At 52.6% G+C, this 24,389-nt stretch overlaps 6 protein-coding genes across 6 annotated transcripts; 2 read left to right on the plus strand and 4 right to left on the minus strand.

The window, feature by feature from the left end:
• Nucleotides 1-1,126: 1,126 nt before the first annotated feature.
• On the minus strand, nt 1,127-3,292 carry BDZ83DRAFT_575577 (alpha-L-rhamnosidase; the record flags this gene model as incomplete). Its single annotated transcript, XM_060504827.1, has 2 exons — nt 1,127-1,974; nt 2,020-3,292. 2 exons carry the CDS (start codon nt 3,290-3,292, stop codon nt 1,127-1,129), a joined length of 2,121 nt encoding a protein of 706 aa, XP_060365930.1.
• A 958-nt stretch (nt 3,293-4,250) lies between these two features.
• On the minus strand, nt 4,251-7,063 carry BDZ83DRAFT_697515 (uncharacterized protein; the record flags this gene model as incomplete). The annotated part of the gene is made up of 2 exons (XM_060511385.1): nt 4,251-5,063; nt 5,127-7,063. 2 exons carry the CDS (start codon nt 7,061-7,063, stop codon nt 4,301-4,303), a joined length of 2,700 nt encoding a protein of 899 aa, XP_060365931.1. The 3' UTR covers nt 4,251-4,300.
• Nucleotides 7,064-7,946: 883 nt separating this feature from the next.
• On the minus strand, nt 7,947-11,047 carry BDZ83DRAFT_669398 (uncharacterized protein). The gene is made up of 9 exons (XM_060511112.1): nt 10,630-11,047; nt 10,443-10,565; nt 10,245-10,363; nt 10,023-10,190; nt 9,419-9,966; nt 9,079-9,352; nt 8,818-8,993; nt 8,570-8,750; nt 7,947-8,516 (listed from the first exon to the last, which is right to left on the minus strand). The coding sequence occupies exons 1-9, from the start codon at nt 10,677-10,679 to the stop codon at nt 7,993-7,995; spliced, it is 2,163 nt and encodes a 720-aa protein (XP_060365932.1). The 5' UTR covers nt 10,680-11,047; the 3' UTR covers nt 7,947-7,992.
• A 4,318-nt stretch (nt 11,048-15,365) lies between these two features.
• On the plus strand, nt 15,366-17,367 carry BDZ83DRAFT_575661 (Alpha/Beta hydrolase protein; the record flags this gene model as incomplete). Its single annotated transcript, XM_060504834.1, has 7 exons — nt 15,366-15,644; nt 15,706-15,858; nt 15,935-16,154; nt 16,209-16,637; nt 16,685-16,707; nt 16,769-17,129; nt 17,204-17,367. The coding sequence occupies 7 exons, from the start codon at nt 15,366-15,368 to the stop codon at nt 17,365-17,367; spliced, it is 1,629 nt and encodes a 542-aa protein (XP_060365933.1).
• Nucleotides 17,368-18,032: 665 nt separating this feature from the next.
• On the minus strand, nt 18,033-20,270 carry BDZ83DRAFT_575663 (uncharacterized protein; the record flags this gene model as incomplete). The annotated part of the gene is made up of 4 exons (XM_060504835.1): nt 18,033-18,371; nt 18,408-18,956; nt 19,009-19,430; nt 19,481-20,270. The coding sequence occupies 4 exons, from the start codon at nt 20,268-20,270 to the stop codon at nt 18,033-18,035; spliced, it is 2,100 nt and encodes a 699-aa protein (XP_060365934.1).
• Nucleotides 20,271-21,013: 743 nt separating this feature from the next.
• BDZ83DRAFT_718852 (major facilitator superfamily domain-containing protein) lies at nt 21,014-23,932 on the plus strand (the record flags this gene model as incomplete). The annotated part of the gene is given in 6 exon segments (XM_060512118.1): nt 21,014-21,056; nt 22,161-22,274; nt 22,337-22,765; nt 22,819-23,089; nt 23,161-23,189; nt 23,199-23,932. Coding segments are annotated over 6 exon segments (1,620 nt in total).
• Nucleotides 23,933-24,389: the final 457 nt, after the last annotated feature.

Below are 24,389 nucleotides of genomic sequence, written 5' to 3' on the forward strand. Positions count from 1 at the left end.
TTAAGCTCTTACTGAACATAGAACCTTGAGTAGCCTCCAACTCTCTCACGTTGAAGGTACAAAAACAGAAAAGATACCCAGACTTTTCGATACCGAAAACCACTTCAGTTAGATCTACACACTCACTTTCTCTCACAGTGCTCCTCATCATGCAATCGAGTCTACACGCCACCGTCACCAGCGACGTACGTCACTTCCGTCGGATCCGAACTCTCAGCTGTGTACTCCCCTCAAATGACGGCCACATTAGCGGCGATTCTTTTACGAGAGTTTAGGGGTGCGAGAGGCTTCGGACCGTTTGAAACGTTGGCCACCTTCTGCCCAGTGGTGGCGGCTTTTCGGCGCATGTCAGGAAAGGCAATCCGGAGGATCGTCGTCTGGTCTTTTATGTATAAGAAAGTCGCGTGAGCTGATGTTTATACTTGTCAGGGGCTCGACGTTTTCTACTCGACGTTACTGGGTACATAGGCTTCGCGAACAGCAGTCGAACCAAATGGCAATCCTCTCGTGATAACTTTGACTCGCCACGACTTTCATTACACATACGAGCTACAGCTTTCTTGGGCACTCGGATACCCATACAGCGCTTTCATTCTTGCGCTCTCTCTCGAGGGAACCCGTGTGTGCCCAGAGGTCTAGCTCGAATTCCACTTGGACTGTGCCTGTGTGACGGATGTCAAAGGGCCAATGGTCCCTTGACATTCGCACACACAGACATTTGGACCTGGAGCTAGTAGCTCGCAATGTGCGCACTCGCGAGCTAGCGAAGCATGTCTCGGTATCCGAACAGCCAACGGAGCCCAACAGAGCTGCGGAGTCCCGGCGTGATTGGTTAGGTATCGCCGCCGGGTATCCGGTGGAAGAGATCATCTAGGCCACGGGTGAACCAAAGAGGCCATCTCTTTCTTCGAGTCTAGGAACCAAGGAAAGCCGTTCAAGTGGGTTTCCTTATCGACGAGCGGAGTGTTCGGGCCTCGTATTTGGGCAAAAACCTCGTATTCTACTATAACGGGGTCCTCGGGGGTAGAATCACACACACATCGCCCAAGAGGTCAGAATTTCTTCTATCCGTACGCTTCAAACCTAAGAAAGGCTTATCTGTGTTACTCAGAACCACTATCCGCATTCACTCCATCACAGCCCGGAGGCCGCGCGTCTCCTCCCCCGAGCCTCCGGCCCCTCCTCCACACGCGACTCTCGTGCTTCCTTTCCCGCCCTCAACCCACCGTCCCTCCTCGGACCCGAGCTGCACCCACCCCCTCGTGCCCTCGGGCACATCCCACTCCACGCTCGCAAAGCCACCGCCCTCCTCAACGGCCCACTTGGCGCTAAACCGCCCCAGCGCCGTCGTGAACCCGGCCTCCGCCTGTGCCGGCAACCCCTCCGCCTCGCCGCCGAACGAAGCGGGCTTCAGACTCCACTCCCGGCCCGCGGGCGCCGTGACGCGAAGCCCGACGAGGTACTCCGTCATCGCGCTCGTCGGGCCCGAACTCCACCCGTGCGCGTGGCTCACGTAGCTCGGATCATTCGTGTACCCCCGGCCGCTGCGGTACCCAAAGGTGCCGTCGACGAGGTACCCCTCGATCACGGTCGATCCCGTGCCGTTGGGATGGTTCAGGTACCAGCCCCAGCTGTCGCGAATGAGCTGCATCGCGCGATCGGGGCGGCCTGCGGCGAAGTGCGCTTCGATTTCGATGCTGGAGATGAAGGGGGAGATGTTACCCGGCAGCTCGGGGGAGGCAGGGCCGATGGGGGTCCAGTTTTGGGTCAGGGCTGTTGAGATGGAGGCGGCTTCGGGGCTGGAGGGGGAGACGAGGTTGAAGGCTAGGGCGTAGGCGTTTGCGTCTTGGGGGTAGAGGGTGCGGTTTTTGTAGCCGTCGATGAAGGCTCCTTTTGAGGGGTCCCAGAGGTGGGTGAAGATTGCTTTCTTGAGTGCGTCTGCGCGGGCGAGCCAGGTTTCTGTGAGGTTTTTTCCTGCTGCGCCTGCTGCCCCTGGTGCTGTAAGGTTTGGTGTGTTACCGCCGGGAGCGAGATCCGCGAGAACGGCGCCGGTGGTGAGGGTGCGGTAGAGAAGCATGTTCGGCGCACTACCGTTCAGCGAGTTGACGTACCGGGCCCAGTCACCCGCGGCCGTGGCATTTAGGATCCCCGTCTCAGGTATGATCTTCCCGTAAATGTAGTCCATCGCTTTGAGGTATGTCGCCCAATTCGCCGCCAGCCAGTCCGTATCCCCGGAGAACAGCACGTAATTGTACGCGCCAATCATGGTCCACATGTGATACGCATCGCTCGTGGCGTCCAGATACGGCGGCCCCGCGCGGGGGAAGATGCCCGAGTCCCGCTGGAAGTCAAACATTGTCTGGATGGCGTTGCGCGCGGACTCGAGGTCGCCGGTGCTGACGAAGGCGGAGGGGACGGCGACGCCCATGTCACCCGGCCAGATCCAGCGGTCGCGTTTGGCGCCGTCCAACAGGAGGGAGGAGCCGACGCCGAGCCAGGCGTCGTTGGACCAGCCGCCGGACGTGATGTCTTCTGTGAGGACGCGGCCTGTTTCGGGCGGTGCGGCGTTGGTTTGGAGGGTGTAGGCTCCCGAGTACCAGATTTTGTTGAGGAGGTCCTGGGAGGAGTGGAAGTAGCCTTGGTAGGCGCGGAGGTTTGACCAGGTTGGTTGGAAGACGATTTCGAGGGAGACGTCGTTGACTGTGAGGAGCGTCTGTGACGGGGTGGTTGTGGTGTTTGTCATGAGGTAGAGGGTGAGGTATCGAAAGCCGCCGCGGAGCTGGGGGAAGGGGACGGTGTAGGAGCCCGGGCCGGCGACGGTGATTTGGTGGAAGAGGGCGCCGTCGACGGAGATGAGGGTCTGGCCCGGGCCGCGGTAGTTTCCGTTGGAGTTGTCCGAGTACTCGCCGATCCAGTTCTTTGCTTCCGTCCAGGCGAGGCCGAGGGTTACGGGCTCGGTGGTGTTGCTGGTGCTGGTGCTGGAGAGGGTGTAGTTCACCGAGGTGAGGCCGCCGACGAGGACGCCAAAGTCAAAGACGAGCGCGGAGCCATTGCCGCTGAGGGTTTGGGACTCGGGAGAGGGGAAAGAGGCGAGACGGTCGCCCGTCGCGAGGGAGAGGATGGACTTTGGGCGGGCTGTGCGGGAGTCTGGGGCGTAGATGTTTGCATCCCAGGGGCCTGGGAAAGAGGCTTCTGTTGGGTGGGTGCAGGTTGCGTTGCGCCAGCAGGATTGGGCTGCTGTATTTGTGATGAGAAGCGCGAGGCCCCCCAAAAAGAGGGAGGACGAGACCATTGTGGACGGATGTGGTGTGGTCTGGCACCTTGCCTAGTCTCGATTCCTAGACGTGAGGCGGAAAGGAGGTGAGGTTGTTCGGTTCGTGATATGTTGTGCAGCTTCATGGGCTTTTGGGGTGGTGTATCGCGGCATTGCTACCCCGAGGCAAGCGTATTGATGTTGTTTCTCCCCTGGCCCAGGTACCGGGGCTTCAAGTGATGTCAATGCCTCGAATTAGGCTAAGTGAAGGGTCCCCGCAAGGTCCCTCTGTCCTTGGTGTCATTGTCATCTCGGGTCCGGGTTTCTTAGTAGAAGTGGTGGGCACGAGGTGATGTGGGATTTCCTCCGGCCCCATGGGGTTCGGTGACTTCGGGTCAATGATGGGTAGTTAGGTTTTGGGGAACTTTCTGCAGCTCTGCAGCCGAACACGAGTCGTGGTTCCTCTGGATCTTGAGCAGGGGGGCAGATGGGGTGGGAGTCGATCGCTTGGCAGAGAGAGACAGGGAAGCCTCCGGTAATAATCAAGCAGCAAATCAAGGAGCAAATCAAGAGAAGAGAAGGAGGAGGAGAAGAGGAAGAGGGTCAATAGGAAGAGACGGAGGAGGAGAGTGCGGGGTTTGAAGGAGGAGTCTTGCAGCTAAGTTTGTGGGGTAATCTGGAGAAGTGGGACATTGTTTCTTGGCATTCCCTTCCCTTGGTTGCTCTGTGAGTTGTGTCAAGCTGGTTCATCTGAAGTTATCACCGTCTGATGTTTCAGTTGACATGTCTGTACTTGACCGACTGGGCTGGGTTCCAGGTTGTATTCCGTCGGTTCAGACTCTGACCCTGCTTTGTGTTTTTGTGGAGGTCCTAGCGCTGCTCAGATTGGTCCTCGAGAGCTAATGGGAATATGTAATGCCTAGCGAAAGTATCTATCCATACGAGTTGATTGACAACTGAACTAGAATAGAATATACAAGGCTGGGAAGCCCCGCGTGCCAAGATCTAAGTATGTACTAGAATTCAAAGTATAATCAAACTACCGTCTCACGCCTTGGAAATGGTGACCTCAGCCTGGCCACCAGACAAGTCAACGAGATATCCTCCTCTCGCCACACTTGCGTCGGACACCGTAAACTTGGCATCGCCCGACGTCGTCTCAAGCCAAACAATAGTCGAGTTAGCCTTGAGGGCCGCCTCAGACGCCGCAGCACCGACACTCAACTTCACCGTCTGGCCCTCGCGGTCATAAGTAACAGTTTGGATAGCACCGGCGCTGAGATCAACCTTCAATCCCAAATCCGCGACAAACACCCGCCGCCGCACCGCGTCCCTCGGCTCAGCAACCACAGATGTCTCAGTTGACGAAACTACATTGCCGCCAAATACGACCTCGCCGTACGTCGCGTGGTTGACAATGTACACGCCCTGCCCGAGACCCAATCCTAGGAACCCGAGGCCGTAGTCGCCGGTATACGGGTCCCACGCCAAATGCTCCGGGAACGAGTGGAACGCCGCCGAGGGGCAGCCCTCGGCGTCAATGTTCGTCAGGGGCGCCGTGTTGCCGGCGAAGGCGACGCGGAGGGCGTCGACGTCGGATGGGTTGCGCTCGAAGTGGTGCAGCATCGGGAGCGAGTTGAGGCCGGAGCCGTAGTGGTGGAGCTGGCGCTCGATGCCTTGGTGCTTGGCACCGTACAGGAAGTCCCAGTAGCGGCGGGCGTTGCCGTTCCAGCCCCAGTGGGCCACGGTGGGCATGTAGGCTCTGATGCTGTTGATTGCTTTGATGGCGGTGTTGTTGTGGCCAAAGTATCTGTTGCTTCATGTTAGCTAATTCTTGCCAAGAGTTTGGTGATCTGGGTCGAAAGGAGCTTACTCGGTCCAGTAGTAGACGCCTTCTTGGCCGGTACTATCCCACGCCATCTCGCTGCCAAAGGGAACAGTCAATGTCTCCCAGAACTCGGCGCGGAAGCGCATGTTAACCTCAAAGGTAGTAGCCTCCTGCGTCATATTCTCCCTCTTCAGATCCTCGAGCAGCTCCGCAAACACCGTCTCGCCCATCAACCCAGTCAACCCGTAGTCGCAATCCTCGGCGCCGTTCTTCATGCAGTGCGTGACCGTGTTATACGCCTGCGTCAGGTACCAGGTCCAGTCGGCACGGGTCTTGACCTGTGGGTAATCCCTCGCCACGCGGTACATGGACCAGTACGCCACCACGGGATGGACGTAATTATACGCCCGCACGGTAGTGTACGCTCTCTCCTTGGTCCACGACGCCCAGGACGTCCAGTCGCGGGAGGCGTCGTAGGTGTAGTTGACGGCGTCGGGCTGGTAGAAGAAGGTGCTCGCGCGCACGGCGAAGGTGTCGTTGGCCGGCTGGATTGTGCCGACGATGGTGTCGTGGATGAAGTCGTCTAGGACCGCGACCTCGGCTTCGACGGGCTGGACGAAGAGCTTCGTGGCGGCGGCGACGTAGGCGCCCGTGCCGCCCTCGTCGCTTAGACCCGCGATCCAGACGCGCTCGTCTTGGGTTACAATGGCCTTTGCTTCTTTATCGTAGCCCATGATGGACGGCGCGCGGCCAAAGGGGTCCGAGGCGTCGGTGAAGTGTGCGGCGGTGGTGAGGAAGTGGCCCAGATTCGAGACCGTCTCCGGCGCGGGCTTGGTGATGTAGTACTGCACCACTTGCGTCTTGCCGTCCTCGTAGGTGATCGTCACCTTTGCGCGGCCCCAGGCGCCGGCGGTCGGCGTGAGGAGATACGGGGAGCCCTTTGCGGCGGTGTCCTGCTTGATGGTGAAGGTTTGTCCGTCCATGGTCTTCACCGGGGAAGAGTGCGTGAGGTAGAGCCTGGCTGTGAGGTCGGTAGGCACGACGTATCCCGGTATGCCCACGGCGAGCGGGATCTCCGCCTTTGTGACGGCGGTTTCAATGGTCTGGATACTCTCCGCGGCGACGAATCGGAGTCCGACAGAGTATGTTTCCCCGGCCTCGAGCGTCTTCGAGGTGGGCGTGTTCCAGGGCGTCGCGCTCTTCCAATCGGTCTCCGCCCACGCTTGGGAGTGAATCATCCACTCATAGGTGCCTTCGTAGGTCTGCGACTGGTAGTAGTAATCGCCCTGCGGCTCCTCGAGGAGCCTCCACGCCTCGAACGGACTCGACCCCAGCGGCGCGACAACGAGGGCGTTGCCGAGGCCCTTGACGGGGGAGACGCGAACGTAGCCCGCATCGAGGCCGATGTACGGGTCCGCGAGGGAGCACTTTGCCTGTGTCTCCTCGGCCGACGGGCGCGAAAAGATGTTGTTGATGGCGACGGGCAGACCTAGGGCGCCAAGCTCGACGGTGCCGTTGGCGGTATTTGTGAAGTTGACTCGCAGGGCGAGGCCGTCGCCGGCGGGGAGCCACTCGCGCGTCACGGTCAAGGGCACGCCTGCGGGCAGCGTCGCGGCGAGGTCTGCGCCGGCGATGACGCCCGGGGCGAGGTCCGCAAGGGCTTTGACGGGCTTCCTGGCGCGGGCGGAGTCGACGGACGTCCAGTTGCCGGCGCCGTCGAGCTTGAAACGGAAGGTGACGTCGCCGATGTGGTGGGCGCCGTTGAAGGTGAGGTTGGCGAGGAGGTCCGAGGGGAGGAAGTCAAAGTCGGTTCCGGGCTTGAGAGAGGCGAGGGTCTGGGAGTCCTTGACGAGCTGGCCGGTGAATTGGCCAGCCTTGAAGTCGAGGAAGCCGTTTGCTACGCCGAGGTCATCGCTGGATTGGGCGTTGACGAGGGACGTCAGCGCCAGCGTGAGGGTTGGGAGGAGCTGTGTCCGGAACATCGTGAGTGATGTGGCTGACCGTTTCGATTAGATCAATCACAGCGATGGCTAATGCTTGTTCTAGCCAAGGCGGGAGGCGCATTCTATTTATCACCGAGTATTCTCTGTATGGGCACCAAGAAATGCCTCCATCATCAACAAGGTAGCATTTACTGTACTGATCTGCGTCATGGACCGCTAATTTCCCTATGGTTTCATGCGATCTGGAGCCCGTCACCCATTGTAGAAGCTCGGGAACCATTGATACGAGCCAGGACGCTCTAACATTCGGTCGCATCGTCTGACCTTGCGCGCCTTGTCGGCTATTACCCAATGATCGACAGGTCCGGTTGCTGTTCTCTGCAATCTGGCGAAATGGAGGGGTTGCCGGATGTAAATGTCCTTGTACGTGAGCGGGGCGGCTAGTCTTTACTTTGCGAGTGCGGATACGGGAACAGAGTCGAGGGTATATTAGTGCTTGTCTTCCATCTCGCTCCTTCTATTCGTGGAGCCTTAACATGCTCTTTTGAATTGCAATTAGTTCATTGCTGGGGTAGCGAGTTTAGATCGGGACCGAGCCCGAGTTGCGTACTTCGTATGAGCCGTTTAAGTCAATCGGGCGCGAGGATATTGGTTGCAACGTAGCTCCACTAACTAGTCCGGGGGTTAGTTCTGTTGATTATCCGATAACTTGTCGCCGCGGTTGCGCATTTCCTAAAGAGGAACAATGCGAGTTGTCGACGTAGAGTTGCTGTTGAAAAAGTCTTGCTCCGTTCAACTTGGTTGATTATCAAAGTATAAGGTTTTCTGGCCTATGTGGGATGTTTCACGATACCGAAGTCGGTGTTGCCGATATTAATCGACTCAGGAGATGAAAATTAACTTTTAAAGGGAATGAATTAAGGGTGCATTCTTCTTATAAACGACAACTCCCAAAAAGACCCACAGCTTCATGCTTCATCCTGGACCATTGTGAATGACATCCACTCATTGTCCTCCCACTCCATTGAGTTGACGACGTCTATAATTTGCTGCGTCGTCAAGTCCTCCGCCTGACTGCTGCTGTCTTTGCTCAACTCTCTGTATACTGGCAGCATTGTCTCTTGACTCAGTGGCAATCCCGTCTCCGCCGGCAGAGGGGCCGGTAGGAGAGAGGCTGGTGCGTCTGTCGGTTGTTGCCAGTCTGGTTGTGGTATTGGCTGTTGCTGCTGCTGTGCGACAATGGTCGTCGAGTCGGCTAATAGCCTCGGTCGAGTGACGTCGAACTCGAGTAGCATCTCCTCCAGTTTCTGCATCTCGTTCTTCCTGAACTCGGCGATGAGGTTGCCGCTGGCTACCATTTCTTCGACGATGGCGTGCGATTTATCGAGCCAGGGGACTTGGCTCTCTATGAGACGCGAGTCGACGCCGCGGGCGACGAGGAGGGCGACTGTTGATACGAAGAGGGAGTCTAGATCTAGCGGAAGGAATGTTTCTAATCGAGGCATTAGAGTTGTTACTCAATTGGAGCTGCCTGGTAACACTGACCGAGTAGTCCCTGCGCTCTCAGGCGGTCGAGGATGTTTAGAATCTGGATACCGGACTCGGCGCACATCTGAAGCGGGTTCCGAACTTTTGGCGATGCCATCAACGAGTCGGCCTCAAGCGGAGAGTTGAATCTCTTGATTAGACAGCATAAGAGAAGAGGTCGGGTCGCGAGAATGATGCACTTAACCATAAAATTAGCACAAAACTCAAAAGTCAAAACTGAAAAGTGCCGACACAAATTTGCTCACCTGGTAGTAAAGGAGATGCAGGTGCGCAGAAAGTCTCGAAATGCCGTCGAAACGCTCATCGGCAAACAGCGGAAATGAAGTACGCAGCTCATCGGCTACAGCAACGATGCTTTGCAGCACTGCCTTGGTACTCAGGACGAATTTCTTGTTCAGGCGGGCCTTCGCACCGTAGACGGCTAGGTGAGAAGAAGCAAAATATTAGCACTTGAAGCCTCAACATAAGCAATGAAGGACGACTATGTTAAAAAGAACTGGACATACTACTGCTTATCTCCGCAATGATTCGAGCAAACTTGATCTGCATGCTCAGTGCAGTAGTACGGTGAACGGAACCCGGATAGGATGGGAGCTGGCAAAACACGCCCTCGTCAAGAGTTGATTGAGGCAACCCCATTAGGGAAGTCATCTGCCGGTCGAGAACGTAGACTGTCCACCAGATCTTGCGACATCGTTGGACTAGGCCCGGACCCAAGTCCATTATCGGCATGTCTGTGTGCATCCCGTGGTTCATCGCCACGCTTTTGGCTTGCCCGATCTGTTCGACTTTGATTAGTCTCGAGTGTGATCACGAATCTAGATATCATCATGAAACCGGACTCACAAAGTTGTGCGCAGCATGTCGAAAGTCCAGGGCTTGGTAATACCAAGCCATCGAGCACAGAATCTCTGTCGACATGATGGGCTCCTTACACAGCGCCGTCACATCAGGAAGAAGCTGCAGCGCCCGCACGAAGAAGTCCGCCCCGGCAGGTCTGTTGTTACCCTGCGTCTTTCTCTGGATGAGGCTCTTACCAAACGCCAGGATTACGAGGAAGTGTATGTACCAGAGGCTGTTCTCCTCCGCCCGGTCAGTCGAAGACTTAGCGTAAAACGTCTGCATGTGGAACATGAATTCCTCCTCCTCAAAGAGGTGGAACATTTGCCCGCAGTGGAACTTGACGGCGTTGATGAGGAAGATGGCATAGTCGTGGCTCGGTATGAGTCTGTTGTCTAGCATCTGTGTCGTTCGGGAGCCGTCCCAGCCTAGGTCGTAGGCGAAGCCATCAAAGAGGAGGCTGTTTGTTGGGAGGGGGGATTGGCAGACGTGTTCGTGGGTGACGCTTAGGACTTGGCGAGAGAAAGACCAGTTTGAGGAAGAGCCGAGGAAGTCTGAGCTTGAATGAGTTGCGTGTTGTAGTATGCAGTTATCAGAGCAAAGAACTCACAGGGCTGTCCATTGGATTCGGACATGCAGAATCGAGACGGCGTTGCAGTCAGAGGATTCGTCAAGTCTGGTCCATCACCATCCCCGGGTGGTGAGTTTCCGCCTGTCCCGTCTGGCGTATGATAACTCCGTCGACGCTCATCGTAGCGTGACGGGTTATTTGGATCATCTGGTCCGACTGAATGAGCATGGGCCCGACTCACACTGAGTTGGGAGACTTTACCTTCACGACACGCGACGGCATCATCATCGCCATCGGCATGCCTCAAGCTTTCCTCCACTAATGCTCTTGCTTGAGCGCGCTCTAAGCGTGCCACCTTTTGTTGCAACTCGGACAGGTAACTGTACCAAGAGGACTCTGTCAGAATTGTGCCAATCAATCGAGTGTGTGTGTTAACAGTTGCAACAAGACACCACTAACCCCTGCGTTACCATAACCTTGTTATCCCGCTCATCAAAGATACACGTCAACCGCCTCTGCGTGCAATTGTTGCACGGGTGAAGGCCTGAGCACTTGATCTTTTGCCTCCGACATCGCGAGCAGCTAGTAATGACCTATCAGTAAGGCCATGCCTCATGAGTAGTGAGGGGGACTCAATGTAACGCACGCGTAAGATGACCGTTTCGTAATACGTCGTTGAGTGTTAGAAGACTCCATTCCTAAGGCCGCAAGAACTTATTTCCCAACCTGGCTCAAAACTCGGAAGCACTTCCAGAGGCTGGCAGCGTAGGGCAGCGTGAGTTGTGGTGTACGGTGGATAAGGTATCCGAGTGACGTCTGGCCTAGAAGCCAGAATACTAGAGATATCGGAAGGGCAGTCCGAACCTCCAATAATCAGGATGCGGGGTTTCGCTCTACCGTTGCCCGCAGCAATTAGGTATTAGTTCGCCGTATTCCCGGCGGTCCACGTCCGAAAGCGAAGTAGTTCAGAGTGGCTGATAAGACTGAGGGCATGACTGGCCCGCTTAGCAAGGGAATCCCAGATCATGGCTATCTCCAATTCCTATTCGAGCATTGTTTCTTTGTTGTTGGTTCTATGCGGAGTGCATGGAGCCCGTCGCAAGCCGCAGCCAAGCACGGAGAGATAGCACTGCGGACGGCGGGGGTGTTGACGTGGGGTCAGTCGTTATCGCTGATCCCGACCCCGGATGCGATGCTATTGGTCTGTTCATTCTCTAAGCGCAACTCTAACACACGCATTAAAACAGAAGATCCAACAATCTTTAAGACCGCTTGAGAGCGCCAATGAATACTTACGTATAGACTTTCATAGGGGTTTAATAACGAATTGTACATCTGTCCGATCCTACCTGCCTTACATCTGCCTTTGAATAGTTTCGAGATAAAGCGGACACCAGGAAAAGACTGGAGACGAATGCACTGACGCCTTCCGGCTGTTGATGCTAAATATCCATTTCTGTAAGCTATATGAGGTTAGAGAGTCCCTGCTGCTTGTTCTTTTTCTATTGACCTGTGCTATGTCTACGTTTATGATTCAACTTTCAGCATCATTTGAGTGCCTTCACAGGACAGTCACGTCTAGATCTGAATTCGAAGACTTGCAAAGTCCTCAAATCAACGATGCTAGTCTAGGCTTGTATTTTACATCAGGCGAGGCGGAGTCTCGTTTCTTTCAGCAATTAGAAGAAGAGCACAGACATGGGCTTTCTGCGTAGGGTTGAGCTTACAGATAGGGGACTACGGTTCATTAAAAATCTAGATAACATCATGGAACAGTATTGGCACTCACGCCCTTAAGAGCGAGGTTCAGAAGTCATTGAATCTAACAATAACGAATTTCGTAATTCAGACTGAGCATCCGTCTAACATTAGGCTTTAATCGAGTCAATGGATTCATAATTTGAGTTTGTGGGTAATCAGGATGTGTCTATTTGGGCTTGAGCTACCGGAGGAAGAAAGACTGGATATAGAATCAAATCGGTTGATGCGCCTCTATCTAAGTGTCGTATGATGAGGAGACCGAGCTTATTCAAGTCCCTCAAAACTCTGTCTTGCTCTTACGCGTCTATCCATAGACAACTCTCGGTCCATCGCTCCGTGGCTAATTGTGCAAGCGCTTATGGTGCTCGTTGCACAGTAAGGCGGGCAACTCGATTTTTATTTCTGCAAAGGTCGGTGCCTTCTCATGTTCTGAATCCCAGCGTTCCATGGCTTCAGTGTTATGTTCCAGCTTCATGCTAACGCCCAACAAATCGTTCACCGAAGGAAGCTTCATTCTGTCTGCAAATCTGTCCCTCATTCCAGCGTAGCTCAACGGATCCTCTAGAAAAAGAGTCCAAAGTCTCGGGCAATAACGTACCCATACCCACTCCCCGCGTCTTCCAGAGGTAAATGTGCCCAAGCACAGCAAGCACGATGTCTCTGCAGTTCAGATTCTGAGATTCTTCAACTTCCGTTTCCTCCTCAATCTTGAACGAAACACCTCCTTCCAAGAGAAATGTCGTGGAACCGGTGATGACAACGCCTTTTGGTAGTTGGGTTTCCAAAGAGTCCATGCAAGCAAGGACCGCTGCCCTCACTTCGTCTAGAAGGTAGTTATCAGTCAGAGGCTTAGGTGATCGACATGTAGACTCAGCCTGGGCACTCACCAGGATGGACAAATGCCTTTTTTAGCTCCTTAGCATCCTTCATGGTGAAATTAAGAAACTCAAACCTGCCTCAGGGCTTTTTAAATCAACGTGCTGATTGGAAGAGTTATCTGCGGACTAGGCCAAGACCCTGCGTGTTATAAGTAATGTGCTGCGTGTGCGCAGAGAAAGAAGATACAAATGCCAGAATCGACTAGGCATTATTGCTTCTTTGATAAATATCTGAGTTGGTGACGGGTTGGTAAAAAAAGAAACTGTTCCACGAAACGGCTCCTTGAATCCTGAATAGCATCGCCCAATTCTTTGTGTCCCCCTCCCCCCCCCCCCCCCACCCCCACATGCTCCCCCTCTACCCGCCAGATTCATTCGACCTCTTGAACTTTGCAAAACTTATCCCCTCGTTCATTTGGTGGACTCACGTCGCTTAGCCACGCTTCTATCGACGGGCTGTTCGAAGTCTGAATCGCGACTGCCAGTGTTACTGGGTTCCTTGCGGCGGTATCGCCGGGAGTAAAGGGTGAATACGAGTACGTATTAGACAACGCGAAGGGAGGGGTTCTAATGCCCCCTAGAAGAAAACAAAGAAGGAGAAGGAACTCCGAAGGAATGGCGGCGAACAGGCTTCAGCTATGAGGAGAAAGAGGTCTTCAAAAGCTCACATCGAACAGCATTACAACGCCAGCGGAAGCAGAGGCCTGTACAGACAATAGTACCCTACAAGCAGATGTGAGGCGTAGTCAGAGCGAATGGAATTGAGACAGAAGTGGATGGGGGCGTATGTGAGCCACATCGAAAGTGCAACGAAAGTTTAGCGTCGGGGTGATCCGGGGTGATGAAATGCAGTGACCCTATCACGAAGGGATGATCTGGGGTGGCGTGAGGAGCCGTGGGCTCCGGTAGTGGCCGGGGAGGCGTGTGACGCCGGATGTGTGTGGGCCCCGGAGAGTGGAGCTAACAGAGTAATGATGTGGGTGTCTGGGCCATGCGGGCCGCGAGGGAGACGGACAGGAGGGAAAGCCTGAATGACCCCGAGCTAGATCTCTGATTTGAGACAGATCCCGTCCATCGGACCCTTTGCCGCTCTGGCAGCTTCCGGATCGGCCCCTGGTGCCGGAGATGACATCTTTGCATGACGAGGAGCAGTTTCCTGTCGCCTGGCCCAATCGCCGCAGACGACATCGTTGTTCCGGGCGCCGCAGTTTCCTCGTGGATGACACCGCCTTCCACCCTCTCGCAGTCTGGATTGGCAGCTGTTCCTTCATTGAGCGAGAGCTGACACAATTTACGCCTGACCATCATCAGTGACCTGCAACCGGCCATCACTTCAGACTAGAAGAATCACACGGCATGTGAAGCGTGGCTTTGCTGATATACCGCAGGTCACATGGCTCATACTGAGGCCGCTAGGTAGCCACTTTGAGCGTATCCAATGCAGACAGTGGTTTTTAAGCCATGCCGCGTATTCCGTCCGCCGTGTCATTCACTTCAGGAGGCAAGGCAGGTCTCTTGAGAGTTCCAAATATTGTAGAAGCCGACACTCCAGATATTGGTACCACCGAAGCATTGTTCGTTTGTTAACGTGTTCTGATAAGGGAAGCCTACAACTAAATTTACTAGCACCGCTAAATTGACGATTGAGGGCCATCAAGATGAGATGACTTGTCATACTGACAACCGTCGCGCCTTTATGGAGATCACAGATGGTTTGGTATGAAGGACAAAGACACAGTCGCGAGTTTTGAAACCATGGGGCATTTCCAAGCTTACGGAACAAGCCAGAGTTGACGAGAACGTAAGGAGTCTCCGATGCTGATCGCTCGCCGGGCGCTGTCTATCGCTCATTCTCCGCAGTCAATGAATCTCAACTTGAAGCTGCGATTGGAACTAATTCCTCTAAGCTCTATTGCCCTGACTTCTTCATTGGAGCGGATCTAATCATTCGCCATTGCTGCGTGCCTAGGTGAAGGCAGCATAGTGAATCAATATTGATAAGGGACCTTCAATTGAATTCGTTGTCGAGTGCAACCTATCTCTGGCTACAACTCCTTCAATCTTACTGAAGACGCCCAAGAGGATGATGTCAAACGTCGGCTTGGGTTGTTGACTTGTTTTCTCAAGAGTGGCCGTAAATTTCGGACGATTTCGAGATCACGACAGGGGTGTCATGCAAGTTCGGGCCATCCGAGAGATAAGCATCAGTGATCGGAGAGCTGCCCGGAGTAACGTAGGATAAAGCAACGATCTTCAGTGACAATCAACACCTCAATCAATGTAGTTGCACTGGAGTCTTTGAGTTCGTGAAATCACTCCAATTTGCATCCTGGTGGCACACTGCCCGATTGGTGCGGATATCTGCTGTTCGAACCAAGTCAACTTTCCCCGCTTCGCCCATAATGGAAGTAAACTCGACCTACCTCACCCAACATAACGTCTTGACGGGCAGGCGTTGTGATCATCAAGTGCCTCACTGAAGTGCTATTTGATTTTGGCGTTGCAATGGGATGGCTGGGGTGTCAAGATACGCCGAGACTACTAATCTGCCGTGATAGAGGGAATACGAGGCCACGCCCAAGTTGTGTGAGGTCCGTCCCCGGACACTGCGTGTTGCATTATCGAGCTTCCTAGTTAATCGACCTGCACTGTACCGAGCAAGACGTTAAATATCACGGAAGTCTAAAATGAGGAAGAAGTAGTCACTGCTAAAGTCTTTCGAGTCATTTGACTTAGTAGCAACATGATGCTTCAAAACTTCCTAGTTTCTCTTATCGCTGCGGTTGTGGTGCCCGCCATCGCAGGTGTGTTGCCTCCGAGACAAGCACCGAGTGCTGCAGAAGGCGTGACAACCATCACCAGTCCAGGAGGTTCACAAATACGCTACAAACAGCCCGGAAAAGATGGAATCTGTGAGACTACCCCTGGAGTCAACTCTTACAGTGGGTACATCGATATCGCCCCGGACGTGCATGTTTTCTTCTGGTTCTTCGAGTCGCGTAGAGACCCTGCAAAAGATCCGGTGAGTTATTCACTGTGTCTGATGATGTTCACATGCACGATAATGACCATCTCCTTTAAAGGTGACGCTTTGGCTCAATGGTGGTCCTGGCTCTGATTCCTTGATCGGTCTTTTTGAGGAGATTGGGCCATGCGAGGTGGTTGAGAACATGACCACCGTTCTTCGAGACTACGCTTGGAATGAGATATCGAATGTCCTATTTCTCTCACAACCAGTTGGAACAGGTAAGCCCACGTGAAGTTTTGATTTAGGTTCACGATCTAATATGAACAGGGTTCTCCTACAGCGAGAAAGAGGTGGGATTTCTTGACCCTACATACCTTCTGGTAGACAAGGAGCCAGGAAGCTCCGACGAGCGCGAGGGCCGATGGTCAGTTATCGACCCTACCAAAGAAGACACTAGTCGTCTGGCTGCTATCACTTGTTGGGAAGTGGTGCAAGGGTTTTATGACGCTTTGCCGCAGCTGAGCTCTTCTAACATCTCTTCAATTGATTTTCATCTCTGGGCTGGTAAGCATTCGTCGCCAACACAAAAGGAAAAGACTTTGACTTACACGGAGACAGAGTCATTCGGAGGGCATTGGGGTCCGGCGTTTTACACCCTGTTCAACGAGCGCAACTCGGAGCTTGAGCAAAACACTCCGGTCGGGCGCAAGCTCAACTTGAAGAGTCTCGGCATTGTAAACGGCATCGTGGATGAGCACGTGCAGACCAAATACTTGCTTGACTTCACTCGAGGCGAAAACAATGGCTATGGAGTCGATCTCATCAACGATACGATATATGAATACGGCAAGTGGAACCGAGATCGTCCTGGCGGCTGCCAAGAGAAGCTTGACTACTGTGACTATCTTGAACGAGACTCGATCGTTAGACGGTCGGCTTGTTCTGCCGCGCAATTCATCTGCCAGTCTGATGTTGAGGGCATGTACTACACTTTCAACCTGGAAGGCCGAGGAACCTATGATATCGTAAGTAATTTCGTTGCATCTTGTGGAATTCTTGCGCTAACCCTTCTCAGCGATTCCCATCTGGCAAAGATGTCCCACCTGACAACTGGCGTGTAAGTCGTGTTATCTAAATATCCAAGACCAATTGGTATCAAAACTGACTTGAGTGACCAGCCCTGGCTGAACACCGCTCAAGCACAAAACGCGCTCGGCGTTGATCTGAACTACACGTCAAGTAATCTGATCTACACTGCGTACACCCTTTCAGGTGATTTTGCGGTTGGATATCTTCCGGATGTTGAGAAGCTTCTTGAACTTGATGTCCAGGTGTCGTTGGTCTACGGTGATGCTGACTACATCTGTAACTGGTTGGGAGGCGAGGCGCTCTCACTCACGGCCAACTGGTCCGGGGCTGAGAAGTTCCGCGACGCAGGCTACACCAGCTTGACTGTGGACGGTGAAGCCTATGGAGAAACTAGGCAATACGGAAAACTCAGCTTCACCCGAGTCTGGAATGCTGGACACGAGATACCTTGTAAGTAATTTTGTCTCGCGGCTCGAAGCGAAGTAGCCATCAGTCTCGATTTGCAAAACGCTAATTCTGAGCAGACTTCCAACCAGCTGCTGCGTTCCAGATATTCAACAGAACCAGCAATCGTTTCGATATCGCTACGGGGCAAATCAAGATCAACCCTGATAGTACTTATCAGACGAATGGAACCGCAAAGACTACCAAGACAACCTCACTTCCGCCCTTGCCAGCACAGACATGAGCTTGAAAAGCCAAGTTTGACTTCCACCTTTCTCATGAGACTAAGAACCAGGCAACAAAACACAGCCGAATCTGACTTGGCCGTCCTACTTGGGGTCTAGAGATCTGGGAAGTCGACCTACAAGGACCGGAGTATGGAGGATCTGGGTTCTTGCTCCGATTTCGATACTATTCAAACTTATTATAGTGACAGCGGGTTTATGTTGAGAACGACAATCACAATTGAGCTTTCAGTCGGCCAGGAGAGCGAAAGAATGAAAAGGTTCTGGTAACATGATCAATGGCCGTCCCATCCATGTAACTCACTCCCAAGTTGAAGAAAGAATGAAGAAATGCGTCTCGAAATTTAATTTGATCTAGATTAAGTTTCTAGCAAGAGTTGAGATTCAGCTCGATGCAGAATATCTGATCAATGGCTTACGTTGTAATTGTGTCTTATGAAAGCTATGAGAAAGAAAGGACATGAAGAGATAGTGAGTAACTCAGCCAGGAACACGCCTCGTATAAAGCAGGTATCAGAGTAAGAAAGGTAGATCCTGTCAATAAAGAAACTAAACACTTCACTTAGGTACACCAACAAGTTGAGAGAATAGTCGCGGGCGTGTTCAGCGCCGAATGTGATCCAATCTCGAATTTTTAGCGCGGACCCCCAATCCTTACGTGCAGTCAAGTCTTCTCGGTTCTGAGTACAGGGAATTGTGCTATGTGTAGCTTTGCGGTGCCGTATGGGACCAAGCGGGCCACAAATCTCTCCCCATGCGAAGATGTATCGACTACACTGGGATCTGCTGCTGTACCATTCTGGACAGGCCAATTAACCCAAGCAGCCTCGACCTCGAGATGCACAGGCGAAGTGCCTGAAGCCCAAACCGGGTTCGGAAGAGCAGCCACCTGTCTCTCACTTCCTTCCACCCAAGGGTCTCTTTCTACGACCACTTTGACGCACTTGCTAGGATCAATTCCGATCTTCCAAGGAGAATTTGAGAGGTAGTCGTGGTCACGACACTCTTTCATCCATGGCTCTTCGCCCTTGTCGCTGACATTTGCGGTTTCTGTACAGTCGGAGGTTTGGTCTTTGTAGTTGCGAGGGAGTCTCGTGGTAATCTTGTAGTCGACCTCGTAAGCATACAGCAAGGGGCCATAGTAGATGCTGACGGACTTGTCGTCATGTTCCTTGACCCTCACTTCCGCATTCAGAGTCACAAAAATGTCGTATCTTGCTCCACCAGGAATCTGTAGACAGTGAAAGGATTCGGGACCTCCGTTTCTGGCAGTCGAGCCGAAAGGTTGTGTTACTCGTCGAGTCTGTGATCCGCTTTCACATAGCTCTATGGTCGAGGAGCTCGATGTCCAATGTGGCACTCGGATGAGGAACTCGAATGCTTCTCGCGCATGTATAGAATAATGCAATGCGCAGGGAGCAAAAGGGTAATTCGACTCGCAGTTGATGCTTATCCCGTCGATGTCCAGCCGGGAAGGAATGAGATGGGCATGGGCCATTGTAGGCATGCCATTGCTTGTCTGACCTCGGAGAAATGCGTTCATCAACATCTTGGGGTATGCAGTAGGATGATTGACAGTGCAGCATGGCTTTCATATCCGGTTAGTAAAAAGACCCATGATGTCTAGACGGACCACTAACAAATTCTGGCTCTAGTCCAAAGACATTGGCGTATCTGCAGACATCGTAAAATGGCGTCTTCTCGTCTTTGGCAAGTTCCAATTCGCAGGCCCACGGCTGGTTAACCTGAGTGATGTATTGATGGCTCCACCAATCCGCACTGACTCCAGCTGGAATGGCGTTGAATGCTGCTAGTTCCACGCGGTCGGCCATGTCATTGTCCCCAAAGAGTTGGTAAAGGTATGACAACGAGAACATAAGCTCGACGGAGCAACAAAGCTCAGAGCCTCGTTGAGGAGAGAGGCCACCAATGTACTCATCACTACTGACTGATCCGGCGGGAGTTCCATGATACTTGAAGGTTTTGCGCACAGCATCTTTGCACAGGTTCGCTAGCTCAGGAGATGGGTGCATTCGATACAAGTGAGCTGGATAACGAAGTCCTGTGTATGCAACGTCAATATTAGCCTGTACACCCATTGTAGAGACTAACCTTGCGCAACATTGACACCGTGCTTGAAATTGGGAGACTTATATCTGACAGACGGCTCGTGTGGAAAGTCTTTCCCAAAGAAAATGGTCCAATCTCTTTCCATTATTCGAGATCCTTGCCACATCATCTCCATGACCTCCCAGATAATGTTGCGGTCTTTGGTATCGTCGGTCTGGTCGTAGAGCCATTGAAGAGTTAGCGCGAGCTCATGGGCACGGGCAACTCCAAAGAGTTGCAAGTCGAAAACATCGTCCTTCCGCGGGATATACCCAGCATAGTTATCCTTGAGCATGGCGTGTACTAGTCTAATGAAACGGAAGATCGCGTCCATGATGGCCTGCCGCTTTGTCGAGTCCGCGATGGCATGATTCGTGAGGCCTTGAAGCAAGAGGCAACGCGCCCAGATACCGCGGGTATGGGACGTTGTCTCTGGGCCAAGCCAGCCATCTGCAGCTTGGTGAGACAACGTGTATTCAAGGAAAAATTCCGCCTGTTTCTTGATCTCGATGAACAGATCCGAATCTGATACCTCGTCAAGCGTGTATGCCAAAGGAACAATGTAGTTATACCAGTATGGGGCTGCTTCGTTCAAGGGGGTGTACTCCCATGTGCCTCCAAGCCAAGTGCTTTCTTTGACGAAACGATAGGAGTAGAACAAGTTGCCTCCAAGACCTTTTGCACTAAGACGTAGCTGGTCTCGGAACCAGCCATTAGGCTTTATGGTTCCCAAAGGATAGGTATCGAAATGAAGTGGTACCAGGCTGTGCCCAATGACAGAAACGGGAGACATGTCGGCAGGTAGTTGCCGATAGAGCATCAGTTCAAAGACTATGCAACATGAAAGTGCTGGAGAACGGATTGCGATTTTGTAATCTCCGAATCCTTCCTCTCCCTTACCAGCTCGCACTGTTGCAAGAAGAAATCAAATTAGGTTGCTGGTTGTGGACGATAACCTTAAGGAAAACTTTCTACCTACCTACTAACTTAGGCAGTGCATATGTCGGCCTGAATTTCCTCCGATGACTGGCAATGATCGCCAACGGCAAGGAACATCACCAGTAGCCTGGAATTGATTTGATGCTAAGATGGCGAAGAGCTGATAAGAATTACCCGCTTATCACGCCCTTACCTACTGCAACATCTCTTATGCGTACGACGGGCAAGGATGTGTGTCCGAACCGCAGTACGTTTGGTGCGTGACCGGGAGCGTCCCCGAATGCTACGGTATGGTAAGCCGGGCCAATGATGCTGGGCTTCGAGCGCAATAGTATCTTTCCCCATTGCCCTTCGCACAATCCTAACCTCATTCCAATCGGCTACAAGTGATTTTGCACGTGATGACACCGAATCTATCCGCCATTGAATAACATTTGATCGACAGACATGTTCTGAGACGCAACAATGCTAGATTACTTCTACTAAAGAGCAATGGATGCAGTACATTTTCTTATTCACTGCGTAGAAGAATTTACTTATTCAACATAACAGACTACGCGATGAACAAAATGGCATATGCCATGGATCTCCGACATCATGGTCGGAATTCCATCAGCTTGGACTTCACCCCTTGACGTAGGTAAGTATCTTAGAACGAATATCCTTGCACAAGATGACGAGGTTTGATGCCATGCCCAACGTTGAAAGCTTTGGAGATTTCTCGACTCTTAGTTTTACAAGACAGATCGCGCTTTGCCAGGCAAAATAGAGTCTCAATCATCCACGCTGATTGTGGTGTGATCTAAAGTAGTCTGTGACTTCAAGTATTTACGAATTGGGTCTATTTGGCTATTGTGTCAGGGAGGAACATGACAATTATCTTCGGAAACGAGCCTAAAAAGCTGATCGAGAGACAACCCATGGAGCCATTTGAAGAAGCTGTTGGTTCTCGTTGCAACCTCAGCCACGCAGCAACAAGCGTGCACCAACGAGTTGCAGGGTTTATCCGGTTACTTAGTTTAGGCTAAATACGAATCGACTCACTCTCTTGTTGGTTAATCGAATAATCACGGCCGATACGTGGATGCATCGCTGTTTCCTGTTGATCAATCTATGGTATATCATGAAATTGAGACAAGCCCCCCCCCCCCCGCCCCCCGGCACAGAAGTCTCGTAGGCTTTGATGATCTCAAAGCTCAGCCGATTTCACTGATTTTGATGAGCCCTATATCAATTTTGTCGTTTTAAGAGTCGAATACCGCTAGACGCGTCAGACGGTTAGATTGAGAACCTTCCGCCACACAGCCGAGAGACGTCAATTATCAACCGCCCCAAAGTCAGAGGACCGTCGAAATCCCTACCTTCACATACATGTGGGCGTTGAATAAGCGGTCAGAGGAGAAGTGACTGGAAATGGGTGATTCGTGTGATCAGGATCTTGAACGAATGAATGTCTTTTAAAGTCAGGCACCCAGCCAACGCCAAGCAAGAGGAGCAACTCGGCCTCACCTCGTATTGCATAAATCAGTCAGGCGGGTATCCATCAGTCGTTTGCTCCAACAAAGCTGCCTCTCTTAAACAGACGGTACTCAGCACTCATCGCAAGTTTAAGGTTGTCCTCGTCAGTGTCGACAATATCTCTCGCAGCAATCATAACCGACGAGCATGGCAAGCCTGGCTGCAGGGCCTTCTCCTCCCCAAGGGAGACGCCTTGATGAGACCGAGAACCAGCAGAATGAAGTAGATCCAAATCAAGAGCAGCAACAGAACACGCACTTGCAAGGATGGGCACTTGCTTCTCTGACCATCGCCTTCATGGCTATTTGCTTTGTGCTGGCACTCGACAATACCATTCTGGGTACCCAGACTTATCCACCTTTGTTTCGGCAGAGCTTCCAATTGACGAAAGCATTCGATCAGCGACTGCAATACCACAAATCACCAGTGACTTTGAAAGTCTCAACGACATTGGCTGGTACGGTTCATCTTATCTGATCGCGCAGATGGCAATGCTGCCAACTTGCGGTCGCCTCTATGCCTTTTACAATATCAAATGGGTGTACTGTGTATCGCTCATCATCTTCGAGGTCGGCTCCGTCATATCGGCCGTCGGACCGAACTCAATGGCTCTCATTATCGGAAGAGCCGTTTCTGGTGTAGGAGCTGCCGGTTTGGTGAGCGGAACTACAACAATTCTGTCCTACTGCGTCCCGTTAAAAAAGCAGGCAAAATTATCACCGGTAATTCTAGGACTGTATAGCACAGGATCAGCCATAGGGCCGCTGGTAGGTGGTTCCATCACAGACAGCAAAACGCTTTCTTGGCGCTTCATCTTCTGGTTCAAACTTCGTAAGTGTATCCTCCCGCAATTTGGATCATCGCCAGCGACTGACTGACCACAGCCTTTGGTGCCATCGGGCTGGCCCTCATCTGGCTCAGCTTAAGGAATCCTCCCCCCGCCGTCAAGGGTGATCTTCCGTTGAAGGACAAGATACGCCAACTCGATATGCTAGGCGCTACGCTACTGCTCGGTGCAACATCGTGTTTGAATCTCGCTTTGCAGTGGGGTGGGATTGTGCATCCGTGGTCCAATCCCAAGGTATTCGGATGCCTAGTCGGATTTGGTCTGCTGCTTATCTGCTTCATCGGTTTACAAGCCCGAGGCAAAGAAACGTGGGTACTTCTTTCTTACTAGCCCAGGAGCCTGGAATTTTCCTTCGGAACGCTTGCTGATTAACTTTCAGTGCTACTGTTCCCCTCCGTATCTTACGAGGTCGGACAGTCGTTGCATCGTGCTGTTTCATGATGCTTGTTCAAGTGGCCATAGTACTGCACTCATACCACTGGCCCATTTACTTCCAATCGGTCAGGAACAATAGCGCCAGAGACTCGGGCATATTCCTACTACCAATAATCGTGTCCAATAGTCTCGGCACACTCTGCGCGGGCTGGATCTCGTCAAAGTCTGGGCATTATGTCCCTTTGATGTGGATCGGTGCTCCTATTCTCGCTGTAGGAGGCGGTCTCTATCAACTAGTACACTCTCAAAGCCCGCGCGGTCAGTGGGTCCCGATCCAAATTGCGTCCGGGCTTGGGTACGGAATGTGTAGCCAGATGCCGATACGTGCTGTCCAGGTAGTTCTCGACAAGACGGACGTGCCTACGGGCCTCGTGATTATCATGTTCTACCAGATGCTCGGAGGTGCTTTAGCTCCCAGTATCGGACAGAACCTCTTCACGGATACACTCCTGCGAATGCTAAACGCGATCGACGGAATCGATGGTGCAGCTGTTGTGGCAGTTGGTGCAGGGGAGTTCAGGAGAATTGTCCCTCCACAGCTCTTAGAAGCTGTCATCGATGCGTTTAACTCTGCCTTGAAGAAGGTCTTCTGGGTTGCCCTTGCTACCCCGGCCCTTGCTTGGCTAGTCAGCTGGGCCATGGAGTGGCGGCAGATACCTAACACCAAGGAGCGTACTACGGAGGACCCCGAAGTAGTCTCTCTGAGAAATCTTTAGTTCAGATTGAGGGAGCTAGTTGCGTTATACTGGATGTTGGTTTGGCACACCAATTCATTGAAGATTAAGCTATCTACCTTAGTCTATGTCTTGTACATAAAACACATAACTGTCAACTTGTTGTGAAATTCTTTAGAACGAAAGAAACCCGGCATGTCTCGATTTGGAACCACGCATAGGTGGCTGACTGGCCAGCGAATGGGATATTGAAGACTGACAAGTACCTTATGTCGGGAGCTTTGCCACCGACAGGCCAGGAAGGCCTGGCCAGCGAACTAAGAATCACATCAAGTGAATCGAGCTGGGCGAACTCCAAGTGAATATATGTGCCATCACCGAGAGTCTCAATTTTGCCGATAAACATGTGGCTGAGAAACCCGCACATTGATGCCGACGGCGTAGCATAAAAGTAGCCGAACATCCACAAGAGCACCAACAGTTGCTCAAACGAAGTAAA

This window comes from Colletotrichum acutatum (assembly GCF_030867785.1).
Source record: "Colletotrichum acutatum strain CBS 112980 chromosome Unknown BDZ83scaffold_37, whole genome shotgun sequence".
NCBI classification, from domain to species: Eukaryota; Fungi; Ascomycota; class Sordariomycetes; order Glomerellales; family Glomerellaceae; genus Colletotrichum; species Colletotrichum acutatum.